Raw genomic sequence first — 13,275 nt, 5'->3', positions numbered from 1 at the left:
AAATGGGCACATATGCATCACCTGTGTCTATAAGGAAGCTCCATACTTGTATGTGATGTGAGTTCTGTGACGAAGGTTCCTTGACTTTTGTATCAGTAGGTGTAAAGTGTAGGCACTCCATTCTGCTAATGTCCGTTTTTATGCTGACTATCAGGTTTGCTCTATGGTCTTTCAATATCTCTTCGTGGTGACATTCTTTCCACCTTCTTTGTAGTCTTGGTATGATATCGAAAAAGTCTTTGGAACAGTCTTGCCGAGTGGTCTTTTATGGGCCAATCTTGAATGGTCCAACATCACCTATGTAGGTGAGCTGCACAAGGTGGAGGAAAGGAAGGGATGTGCCTGTGATCCCTGTGTTAAGGGTTATAATAATACAATGCTACTTTATTTTTCAGTCCTTAGGTCTTCAGAGCTAAGAACAGTATGGCAGGACTCCAAGTCGATATATCAGTTGGTGGTGTGATTTGTTATGTTGGTGTCAATATGCATTGTAATGTATAAAACGTCTCGACAGTAATTTTTCCGTGGAGGTTCTCTGTATTATACTGCCAGCAGTCACGCCTGATAGAACAAATTGCTTAAAATGATGATAAATTGTGCAATAAATGTTTTGATGAATGTACTGTTTGACAGAATAACGTAAGACTGAAACTTCAAGCTTAATCATAGGCAACGAGTTGAGCCATTTCATTGTCATAGACAATGTAATAATGTTCTACTATAACAGCTTATTTTTTCTAATTTTCTGTCTCTGAAGAAAGGTTATTGGCATTAAAAGTTGTAAAAAAAAAGCTTGTTTATAGGGGGGGGGGGGTAAGAGGCAGCTCTGTAAATAACAACTTTTGTTTATGACTTTTTTTCAGTTATTCCAAAGGTCACAAAACATTTGCTCTCAAACCCTGTGTTCACATGCATAGTTCTTGCTGCATGCATGGAGATTGCGGTGGTGGCAGGTTTTGCTGCATTTTTGGGGAAATATCTTGAACAGCAGTTTAACCTCACAACGTCGTCTGCCAATCAACTTCTAGGTAAGCGAAGATATTTCTTGTTTATTTTTTGTGTCTAAAAAGAGAAATGTTATTTAATTCCCTTGTGGTGTGTAGTAGCAAATTAAGAAAGGTAGCCATAATTAGCCTGGCGTACTTATGTTCAATGCATCACCTATTATGCACATTATTCAAACTGACAGATTAAATAGGTCAGTGGACAATATAAACTGAAACCTTGACAGCAGAATTGAAGAGAGAGAAACACCGAGAGGTCAACAGTATGCAATTCCACATAAAAAAAGTAAAAATAAAGGGGTATACTAACTAAATTAGTAAACATTTATAATTAAAAAAAAATATATAATAATAATCATGTCTCCTAGCCGCTGCCTCAGAGCTCTTGAGAGTGGGGTGCACAGATACCCTAGACTGATGGGCAATTAATCACAATTGACCGCAGTCAACATTCTTTAGTCACCACGCCAGTCTATGTTGAATTTAAGTAAAAAGACAGTTTGAATTGTTCAATTTTGAAACATATTCTCAACCACATGCGTTGGTTTAAGATCTGACTGTGGGCAAAAGAGAATTTGGGCTTCCTCTGTTTTTCTTCCCTTTGAATGATCATTGATTTATTCAATGGACAGACGTGAACATATCTCAGCCAATGGGTCACTTTGTTGATTCTTGAGTCAGAGGATTCATAAGCACTTTCAAGAGTTTGGCACATTTATTAAATAGATGTCAAAAGGCTTAGTAATGGTTGGAAGAGTGTCAGAGTTCTTCCTGTAGGTGGTTACGTGGAACATCATGCATATGGCCTAGAGCTGTAAATGTATAATCTAGGACACCTCTATTAGTCCTACAAGTATCAGTAAATGCCTTCCTAGTCACCCTAAAGTTACCTGACGGGCTTTGTAGATTCGGGTTCAGATTGGTAAAACCTGAGAAGAAAGGTGACCCTTTGGGAAATGACGCTTGCTACCTCATGTAAGGTTAGTACCACCTACTATATCTTTATCGTACATTATCTACTAGTGCTGTATTTAAAATTCTGCATGAGTGGATAATGTCAGACTGCTGTATTTATACTGTCCAGCTAATTTTTGGCATGATGCAATTTTGTTGCAGAGGTGAGTACTATGCACAATTGCCAGATGTTCTCCTGCAGAAGAACTAAAGCCAGGACGCATGTCCTGTGTATGCCACTGCTTTGGGTATGCCTCGTTATTTCACAAGAACTACACCATCAATTCATTCACAATATATTTTGAAAGTTGCCATGCTAACTGAGTTATGTTTAGGGTTGGGTGGTAAACTCCACCACACCGGTGGGGTTCACGGAGTTTGCCCACTCCAGACGCGGAGTTTGGCAAAAACACTGCCAACCACTGCGTAGCAGAGTTTACCGCCCAGCTTTCTAGAGCTGTACCCAACTTGCTGATAAAAATGCACAAACACACACACAAGGATATCAATGACATGCCTGCAGTGCCGTAACATATCAGCAATGAGTGCTTCTTTGTCCCAAACCTCTGAAACACAATAAAGTGAAGAGCGCACCAGCAACTCAGTCCGCTCGGTACACAAATCATGGCAGAGATGATGATAGCAATTTGGCGCATGCACAGTTACTTCAAGGAGTGTCCTGGAACAAGACAGCATAATTCGGAAGGTGAGCAACAGAGGATTAGCACCTCCAGAGAAAGCTTAGTCCAGGCTACTGATTCGAGATACATTAAGGGCCTTCCTGAACTCGGACAAGACGGAGGTCATCATCCTTGGCCCTACCTTTTCTGCCTGGGATGACTCCTGGTGGCCGACCACACTGGGAACAGCACCAACACCCACGGACCACTCACTTAACCTAGGATTCATCCTCAACTCCTCTCTCTCCATGTCGAAGCAGGTCAACGCCATCTCCTCCTCCTGCTACAACGCCCTCCCCATGCTCCGTAGGATCTACAAGTGGATCCCGACCGATACCAGAAGAACGGTGACCCAAGCCCTAGTCAGCAGCAGGCTGGACTACGGCAACGCACCCTACGCGGGAATCCCAGCCAAGCACCTACAACGACTACAGCTCATCCAAAACGCCTTCGCCAGCCTGATCCGCGACACCCCACGTCACAGCCACATCACCCCCCGCCTGAGAAACCTGCACTGGCTCCCTGTCAACAAGAGGATCATCTTCAAGCTCCTCACCCACGCACACAAAGCTCTCCACAACACCGGACCAGCCTACCTGAACAGCAGACTCAGCTTCTACACCCCCACCCGCCAGCTCTGCTCCGCCAGCATCGTGCTCGCCGCCGTCCCCCGTATCCAACGAATAACCTACGGTGGCAGTTCCTTCTCCTTCCTCGCCGCCAAGACCTGGAACACCCTCCCGACCGAGCTGCGGCAGACCCAAGACCTGCTCACCTTCAGACGACTCCTAAAGACCTGGCTCTTCGAGCAGTAGCAGCACCTCCTCCCCTCAGCGCCTTGACACCCTCACGGGTACGTAGCGCGCTCTACAAATGTTTTTGATTGATTGATTGATTGATTCCTCCCTCTCTTGTGCGCCAAATTCTGGGGTACTCTGCAAACAATTTGTTGGTGGATCTCAACTATCTAGAAGAATGACAGAATTCAAACCTGGCTCTGAGGTATTAGAGAGCAGAGGGCGAGTAAAAGGCTAGGGCGTGCCACAAGGAAATGGACAGAGAGGGGGAAGTTGAAAAAACATGGAGGGCCCTTCAAATTGTTTTTAGTGCTATGTTTTTTGACTGCAGGGTTTTGGCCGTATTCTCCTAGACTTGTTTCAGAGCTACTCCTAAGATCAGCTGTGTCAGATGGTAGAGTGCAGAACAATAACAGGTCTGTGATGCACTTACATGTCCGGACTACACACTTGCTACTCTGAATGGATCAGTATGGGTCTACTCTTCACTGACTAGAATGGATAACCTGCTGAACCCCATTCATGAAAGGGATTGTGGATTGTATTTATTTCCAGAGAACAAGGCATTCCCAGTGAGTGTGGGTCATAAGCTTGTGTTGAGTTAGTCCCTGTCCTTGTACACACCACCTATCACTACTACTGAGTGAATGGTTCTAAGAGATCTTTAGATTGGCCCTGGCAGACAGCTGAGAGTATGATCAAATGACTGTCTGGAGGAAGCAAAAGTGGGTTTCCTTAGTTGAACTTGTAGATGAATCATAGATGATGGAACAGTTCAAGGGATCTTGTATGCCTGACCTTGGCTGCCTCACAGATGGAACTCAAGTCCACGGCCTGTCCTTCCCTTATTTGTTGGTTGGCGGAAGTGTCTGTAACTGTTTAGCAGTTGGAGGAGGACAGGTTACTTTATCGGAAAAACTGCTGATACCCATGTGCCAGGAGCCTTGGGGTGCTTGTTCTACACTGGGTGCTGCAGTTATTATTATTATTATTATGTTTCTTATATAGCGCCAGAATCGACCCCCGAAGGGGTATCTCCGCGCTTGCCTTGGGAACCCATCCTGGTTTTTCCCTGTGAGATAGCCCCTACAGGGCATCCCCAAGGTGAAAGCCAGGCATCCCGCCGCGGGTGGGCCGTTGTGGAGATTAAGCAAGCTTAATGCCCAGAGTTGCAGAGTGTGAACCCATGATTAGGTCAGGCACCGAAGCGAGAATTATCGAGTCCATGGACATTTGAGCTCAAGACCCTGCCGCGTCGGGAATTGAACCCTGGTCCCGGGTCTGACCTCTGCTTCAGGGTCTGCCTGCTCTAACCAGTGAGCCACACTTCTCCACGGAGGTGGGGGATCCCAGTAGTTTGTTAGTGGTACCTCCACAGGGAAAGGGTCTTGGCCCATCAGCACAGCTTGGGGCTGTAAACTAGGCATAACTCTGGAAGTGCAAGGATTGGTCTTTGCCTCCCATGGGATATGACGGGTGCAGAGGAGAAATGATCACATAGAGCGAACCCCCCTTTTTTATTAGATACCTAGTTGCTCCGTCCCATATGGCTCAGCAGTGGTTTGAAGAGTCTTGTGCCTTGACATCCTCATGCCTGCCCAGGAGGACCAGTGAAAGAGCTCTCTGCCTCTGCTACTGAAGTTCCTGCTTACCTTCCTGGTGCAGTGGGGTGGAGCTCTCGGTTAGAGCACCTTAAACTTTTATGAACTGTTAAGTTCCCCTGCAAGAGGGGAAGCATGATGAGGAACCAAGCTGTCTTGCCATTTGGGCCGTAGACATGTAGCACTGCTTTTCTCCTACTGCTCCCGAACCTACAGGTTGGTGATCGTGGTGAAAGTTGCCTGTCATAAGGTTCCCTAAATGTTGGTGCGATGGGGTCTTCCGTGACATGGCTGGAGCAATCAGAAGTGGTTTTGCTTCCTTTGTACCTCAAAATCAGATCCCACTTGTTGTTTTCAGGACCCCAAGTCATGGCACAGAGCTACACAACTGGCATGCCTGGCTGCGCTCTCATGGGGAGGACAAGCACCCAGTGGGTCCTTGGGTTGATACCTTAGGATGTCTGGCTACATGCCACTGTCTGTGGTGTCCCACGACTACTTGTGTTCACTGTTGCTGGCGTCTCTTCCATAACCAGGATTGGGAGGCAACTCTAACTCTGTGGAGTTTGGTACTTGTATGAAAGTACACCACTGGTGTGTTGTTTCTGGCATAGGCCCAAATGATGCAGGGGCTTAAACCACATCAAAAACCCATACCTAGGTTCCATGAAGGCAGATAGCACCACTTAGCTGAATGAGTGAGCTGACAGTCTCAGGCAAGGACAGGGTGCATTCCACTAGAGTAAGCCACGGTGAAAGGTCCAAGAAGCCTACACTGGTGCCAGGGAACTATCCCACTTGGCCAGGGCTACAGACTAGGGCCAGAGTGACTTCTCCTAACCAGGGCAGGGTCCTGCCAGACCGTGGCGGAAGCATACTTTTTTCATTAATGTTTAATTTATTTTATGTTGTGCTGTGGCACTAACAGAGCACTTCACATCACCCAATAAAAAAAGCACATCATTTGATTTCAACTTGTATACAGAATGAATACTGCAGTGATGTACTGGTTTTCCCTTAAAGCACTTAGATCTTAAGGCTTCCAACTGAACCCAGCTGTATACGAGCAATCATTCCCAAATTGTATTGTCCATCAGTCTTGTCTTGAAGAAGGGCCTTCTTAACAATGCACTGGGAAGTTGGGGCGGTTCCTGACTTTAGGATGTCAGGCCCTGCATGGGAAGGCTCAAATTTAAATGACTTGACTCACTGAGTAGGCCCATTTCAGAAACATTTAGCCCAATATCGTGCTCCTTTATTTATGATGATAAGTACTAAAATATCAGAAAAAATATTGTTTACACTAACAAAAAATATACAAAAATATCGATTTGTTTAATATAACTAGATTTTAAAGTAATATAATTAAAATTAATTAAATTCCACTGGTATTTAATATAATATATACTTACATAAACCACAAGCTCATATATATTCATATATGTGTTTGTGTTTATATAAATACATATTTATTTTACTTTCTATTAAGTTTTTTAGTATTTTAAATGTATTACTATGAATATAAATATATATTCATAGCAATACATAAAAAATATTAAAAAGCTTAATATAATTTAATTATATTATGCCATATATATTATGTATATACATATAAAAAATGATTTATACAAACACCAACAAATGCATATGTGTTTGTGTGTTTATATAAGTAAATACAGATGTTTAGTATTAAATATTAGCGGAATTTATTTAATCTACAATACTTTACATTTATATACGAAAATATTTACCTTTACTACTAAAATACATACATAATAAAACCATAAAATATAAGCAAATGAATTAGAAAAAATATACTAATTATTGTAGAAATTAAATTAAATAATAAAACATGTCATCCCTAAACCACACATTTACCAAAAATCAATTAACATTAAGTAAATTAATAAACCTAAAAAACAATATAAAATATAAAAAATTAAAGCATTAATGCTATAAAATCTGTTTAACCAATAACATGAAAAGTATTGGACTCTAATAATAATAATATTAAATATATTATTCTCACTCTAGGTATGCAACAGTAAGACATTGGAGGAGTTAGATTTACTATTTATATTCTAGTTATTGCAACAGTAGGGAAAGCATTGGACTTCAGGGGCTACATTTACTATTCCCACTCCAGTCTAAACAACAGTAGGGATAGTTTTGAACTTCGGAGGACTTACATGTACTATTCTTACCCCAAGCAACAGACCAGAAGGGAAAGCATTTAATTTCATTGGGGGGAAATTGACTATTCCCACTCTAAACATCTTAGAGTGGGAATTGTCCAGAAAGCTTTGGACTTCGAAGGAGTTAAATTTACTATTTTCACTACAAACAGCACACATAGTAGTGAAAGTGTTGGACTCAGGAGGGGTACATTTATTTATTCCTACTGCACTCTGAGCAAGAATAGGGAAAGTGCTTCACTTCAAGCCTATTACATATATGAGTAACCCAATGAATGTAGAACAAATATTAAATTCTTAATATAAACATTAGTGAATAACATAATATATATGTATGAAAATACTAGAAACAAGTAATCAATTTACATAATTGCTATTGAATATTTATTAACTCAAACATAATTGTGATTTAATTATTAATTAACTTCCCACCCTATACCCCTACAAAACTAGCAGACCGTACCTAAAATATAAAAAAAAGTATTCCATAATTCACAAATTTACAATAATTAAATAATTAACATTTAATAATTAATTGTTAATTAATTGTTACTTTATTAAGTTCCCTACAAACCTAGCAGCTTGCCACTTGTTTTACTTAATTAACTTCCCAGCCTATACCACACAAACCTAAGAGCCCACAAATAACATATAACAAAAATAAATCAGTATTACATAATATAGATCATAAATATCAATCATTTAAGTACATTCTATTTATCAAATAATTCATAATTAGTTATTACCTAATTCACTTCCCAGTCTATCCCCCTACAATGCCAACAACCTGCTACACCACTATAAATTACTATTAAAAATGTAATTAAAACAATGGAAATCACTTAGAATGTTGTGCTATATTTTATTAAATTAATAATATTTCCATAAACACCAGAACACATAAAAGTAATACATCAACTATATTTATATATCACAATATTTTTTTCTAACATTTCTGCTTCCTGATATTTACAACTCAATAGTTTTATCCAAACACCAAATTTAATTTCTTCTGGTTAAACAATCTTGGCTACAGTTGGTTCCTCCATTGCACTAAGCTGCACATCTGGCACATTGAGATACATATTGTTTATGGTAATAGAGCCACTCTACCTCTTTCTCTGCTGTTGATATTGTAATGAATAGCAATGTACAAGGAAAGAGTGCCATAACCACAGCAAGCCCTTGGAAGAAGATTCCAGAAAACCCCCACATGATGATGGGCAGATCTGTCTTTGATTTGAGGTACACATTGGTGGAAGTTCATGTACAAACTTCACCAGCCTCATAGTTTGACAGCAAAGAACATAGGCATGTATACCTATGTACTCAAACTTCCTCCATGTCAAGACATAGTTAATCACATTCAGAGGTGAATTCAAACTTTCTTCTGTTATTACTTGCCCAGATAATTAATTGGCAAATCTCAAAAACTTACTCTCAGAAGAGTCAAGAGCAATAAAAATTAAATCAATACAATTTACGTCATGTTTGGATTAAAGAACATAGTACCCCAGACAGATATTCTAGCAAAGATAAAAAAAAGAATTATTTTTATATTTTTGTAAAGATTGACAAAACCATACATAATCAAAGCCATACTTAGAATACACATGTAATAATTGATTAAAATCACACCATCAAAATAAATTAAGGCAGATACAGGAATACGCAAAAAACAAATTCAAAATATTGTGCATAGTTTAACAGCAGTATTTAAAAGTTCTGTAATAGCAAGCAATCATGCCTCTTATCTAAATTATGGAGCATCTTGAGAATTATGTGCTGCGAATTACGTTTTGAGATTGCCATGCCAAAAAGGAGGGGAGCAATATGTTCACTTCTTTCTATACGCAATTTACTGCAGTCCATAAGGATTCAAATAAAAAACGTGTGACTCCTGAATCAAAAGTAGATTGCGATCATATGAGCAGCTGTTTATTCATCCACCATTTCGCGACAAATTGCATTTGACAGACACGTTTCATAAGGGGGAAAACAAACAAACTGCATGTAAAGTAGGCGTTATCTGCTTGTGCAGGCAGGTCTGTACCTAACCCGTGCTCCACATAGCCAAGGACCATACACATCAGGGTTGGAAATTATGGATATCATAACATATTTTAAAAATCCACTGAGTAAAACTACATTTGAAATGTGTTATCTTTGGCGTGGTATTCCCCAAAATGGTTTGCTAAAACCTTTTGCCTTCATTTCTCTTGTTTGGCTGAATTTATTTTGTTGGCTTTCAGACCACTGCTAACCAAGTTAAAGTACTTGTACTCTCGCCTTCAAACCTGGTAAACATGGCCTACACCTAATTAGCACATTTAATTTAATTGATGCTACTACAAGTACCCAGAGCCTGTAAGTTAAATGCTACTAGTGGGCCTGAATTATCCATTGTGTCACCCGATAGACTAGCACTCTGAAACAAGTCCCAGGCGTGGCCTGCCACTGTATGCTGTAGTGCAGTTTTAAACTGCCATTTCAACCTGCAAAAATAAACCTTATGGCAGTCTTAAACCTTCTTTTTTTAATACTTATAAGTTACTCCTAAGGTAGGCCCTTACAGCTCAAAGGGCAGGATGCATTGTATTTAAGTTTTAAATGTACTGGCAGTGAAAAATGTCTTCAGACATTTTTGCACTTTTGTTAGGCATATCTCTCCCATTGACTAACACTAGGTTACATTATTACATTTAATAAGCGCTAACGTTTGGTTGGGAGCAGATAGAGATATGCTGTTTTCTCTCAAATGAACTGTAATTTTAAATTCTCTTTAATAATGAGGTCTGGTTTTGAGTGGAATTCTGAAAACGCCTTGTTTATTAAGTTGGCATTTTTTTTGTCTCAACCACCTGTGCTTTCTGTCAGAGACCTGGGTCACACAACTGTGAATAGCTCTGCAGTTTGTTTTTCTTTATTAATTCCAGGCAGTAACACTAAGTAGGCTTTGTTGTGGACATGATGGGCCATCTTGTCGGGATGACTGGGGAGGGACTGTACGCAAAACCCACTTACACTTTATAGGGCCTTCCCTACAGCACACACAAAGGAACATGACATCAGGCCTGCCCTGCCTTTTGTCACCCCAGAAAGTTTGGAGCCTTGACAGGAAAATGGCCCTAACCTTCAAGAACTATATGTAGGGGTAGGACAGAGAGTCACCCCACATAAAGGCTGGAGCCAGGTCTAACAAGTGGACCTCAAAACCCACCCATCAATAAAATCCTGAACCTGGGAAAGTTACAGAAAAAGGACTGACAGGCTGCCAGAGGACTGCCATGCTGCTTGAAGAAATGCCTTGCTGTCTGAGAAGATTGGACCTGCCTATCTTCATCCCAGACTACCCAGAATGATTCAGAGGGTCAGTTGATCGACTGCCTGTGTGAGCTAGAGGGACACAACAAGCTTCAGTGGCCTCCCTGCAAATGCCCAGCTGATCTCTTGCAACTGAACCTGCCTGAGTCCTGCTGCTAGCCTCTGCTGATGCGAGTTCCTGATTCCTAAATTGTGCAACCCCAGATTCTAGCATCTGGACTTGTATCAGAGGGAGCTCTTCCTTGCCTAACTTAAGGCTCCATTAAATCTGTTGCGAAGCGACGCAAAGCAAAGCCTCACTGCACAACTTACAGCTTCTTCGGAACCATCGCCAAGAGATGCAAAATCTCGCTGCACAGCTAAGAGCTTCATCAGAACTGAAGCTACGATGGAAATTCCCTATCGCTCGGAGAGCGACCACAAACCCCTAACGGTAACACTGCACTTGCAAATGCCAGTTGCCGTTGAAACAACAGAAGTGGGGTACTCAACGCGGGTCGAACTCCATACCCTGGCTAGAAGAATCAAATGGAATTCATCGGGTTCTGCTAAGGTAGGAACTTGGCTTAAGGGCGCTACTCCTAATTTCAGGAACAAAGCGCCCACTGATTTACATCACCGGTGGGACAATGCCATTGTCAAATTACAAGATCTCCTAGCGGGTCCTGTGGCTCATCATAGATCATCTGGGCCACACTCGAAGCAAACCTTTGATCCAGTATTTACCTCCCAAAGAATGATTCTTAGGAGGGCTGTGCGCCGGCATAAACTGATTGGAACTGTACATACTGCCAACAACTTAGCCTCACTGGGAAAGGCCTTCAAGAAACTCTTATGGGAGGCCAAGAGACTAAAAGATCAGAATGAATGGCTAAAAATATTTGCCTTGTTAAAGGGCAACATTCAGTCCCAGTTTTGGAGTTACATGAACAAGCTCTGTTCCACGAATAAGATGAGAGGAAACGCAGTTCGTGAAGAAGATTGGGCCCTGCACGTGTCTCAGCTATACCGCAACGATGCCTCGGATCCCGTGGTGATTGAATTAAGTGACCGTGCTTATTCCATCCATACAGAAATTCACGAGCTGACCACTACAGCCGAGGTCTCCAAATATCTGCGAGCCATGAAGAACGACGGTGCCCCAGGGCCCAACGGCTTGCCTGCTGGGGTTTTTAAATGTGCCCTGGTAGAGTGGGCGGAATGTCTGACCCCCCTATATAACAACGTGTTTAAGTCATGTCAGCTACCTGACTCCTGGTTAGGCTCGATTCTGTGCCCCATATTTAAGAAAGGAGACCACACGTGACCGGCCAATTACCGAGTTATCGCCCTACTAGATCCAGAGGCAAAGGCATACGCCCGGTGTCTTCTAAGGTCACTTGAAAAATGGGTCGCAGAAAATAACATCATACCCTATTACCAAACAGGGTTTCGGGCATCGGCCTCCACAATAGACAATATCACAACCCTAGCCATTCTGAGTCAACAAGCAGCACAAAAAAACCATCTCCCACTTTACTGCTGCTTTATAGACTACAGTGCGGCCTTTGATAAAGTATCTCGAAACATCTTATGGAGGAAACTGAACAAGTGGGGGATTCCGCAGAGCCTTCTAGGAGCACTCATCTCCCTGCATAAGAACACGTGGATGCGAATTAAAACTGGCCCAAAAACTATCTCTTCAAAAATTGCTACAGAAGACGGGCTAAAGCAAGGCTGCGTTCTTGCCCCTCTCTTGTTCAATCTTTATACAGCCGACATTGGAACATTCTTGGAGAACAGTAATCTTCTTCCGCCAAAACTTGACCCTGCAAAAAGGTCTTTGCACATATTACAATATGCTGATGACATTGTAATAATGGACCAAGCAAAATCGGGTCTCCAAAGAGCCTTAAGTATGCTCCACATATACAACACCGTCAACGCCCTTAAAATCAACCAGGAAAAGACCAAGGTACTGATATTTGGCAGATGCAAGAATAAGAAAAGCTTGAAGTGGAACATTGGGCCTGCCAGGATTAAAACAACCCTAAAATATAACTAACTGGGAGTCTGGTTAAACGAGACGTCTAGACCAGCAACTCATCTAGCCGCCTTGAAGAAGAGAGCAGGAACAATTAAATACTCCCTGACACGATTGAACCTGTCCCTGAGCAGCCCCTCTGCTGAACCCATTTTGAAGGTGACCAAAGCCACTCTACTTCCTGCCCTAACCTACGGGCATCAGGCCTTCCCCGGTGCATGCTCTGTTAGTCTCGATCTCGCTCAAATTTCCACCTTTAAAAAAATCTTCCATCTCCCAAGTTTCATCCAGCGGGCAAGACTACGTTTGGAGCTGGGCTTACAAAGACAATCAATCTACTGTGCGGCAGACACCCTGAAATATTTTATAAGGTCACTAAAAGCCGGTGATAATACCTTAAAATCCCAGCTAAAAGAAACTCTTTCTAGTCCTGGTAACCCCTGGAATGCTCAGATTGAAAAGGCCATAACAGTGCTAGAGAGTGACAACTTATCTCTCCTTTCAGACACCATTCCATACTCAGTCTGGAAAAAACTTATCAATAAGCAGGTCAAACTAATCTCCCATCGTATGGACCTTCAGGCTGTAAAAGCATCTACCATTTTGCTTCCTTTGAACAATTCTTACCTTCCTGGGAAATCGCAACCTTATCTCCAGGAAAACTTAAATGCAGCAGCACGGAAGAACATAATGTTTA

The 13,275-nt window shown here is 41.7% G+C and overlaps 1 protein-coding gene across 2 annotated transcripts in view; it reads left to right on the top strand.

The window, feature by feature from the left end:
• The window catches only part of SLCO3A1 (solute carrier organic anion transporter family member 3A1), a 731,052-nt gene that overhangs the window by 602,395 nt on the left and 115,382 nt on the right, over positions 1–13,275 (top strand). For both annotated transcript variants that reach the window (XM_086958095.1, XM_086958096.1), the window contains exon 5: positions 864–1,028. In XM_086958095.1, coding sequence (XP_086814221.1) covers positions 864–1,028 — 165 coding nt within the window. The remainder of the gene's footprint in view (positions 1–863; positions 1,029–13,275) is intronic.

Source organism: Lissotriton vulgaris, chromosome 2_1, assembly GCF_964263255.1.
Source record: "Lissotriton vulgaris chromosome 2_1, aLisVul1.2, whole genome shotgun sequence".
Lineage (NCBI taxonomy): Eukaryota > Metazoa > Chordata > Amphibia > Caudata > Salamandridae > Lissotriton > Lissotriton vulgaris.
This window is presented reverse-complemented; position numbering and strand designations above follow the sequence as displayed.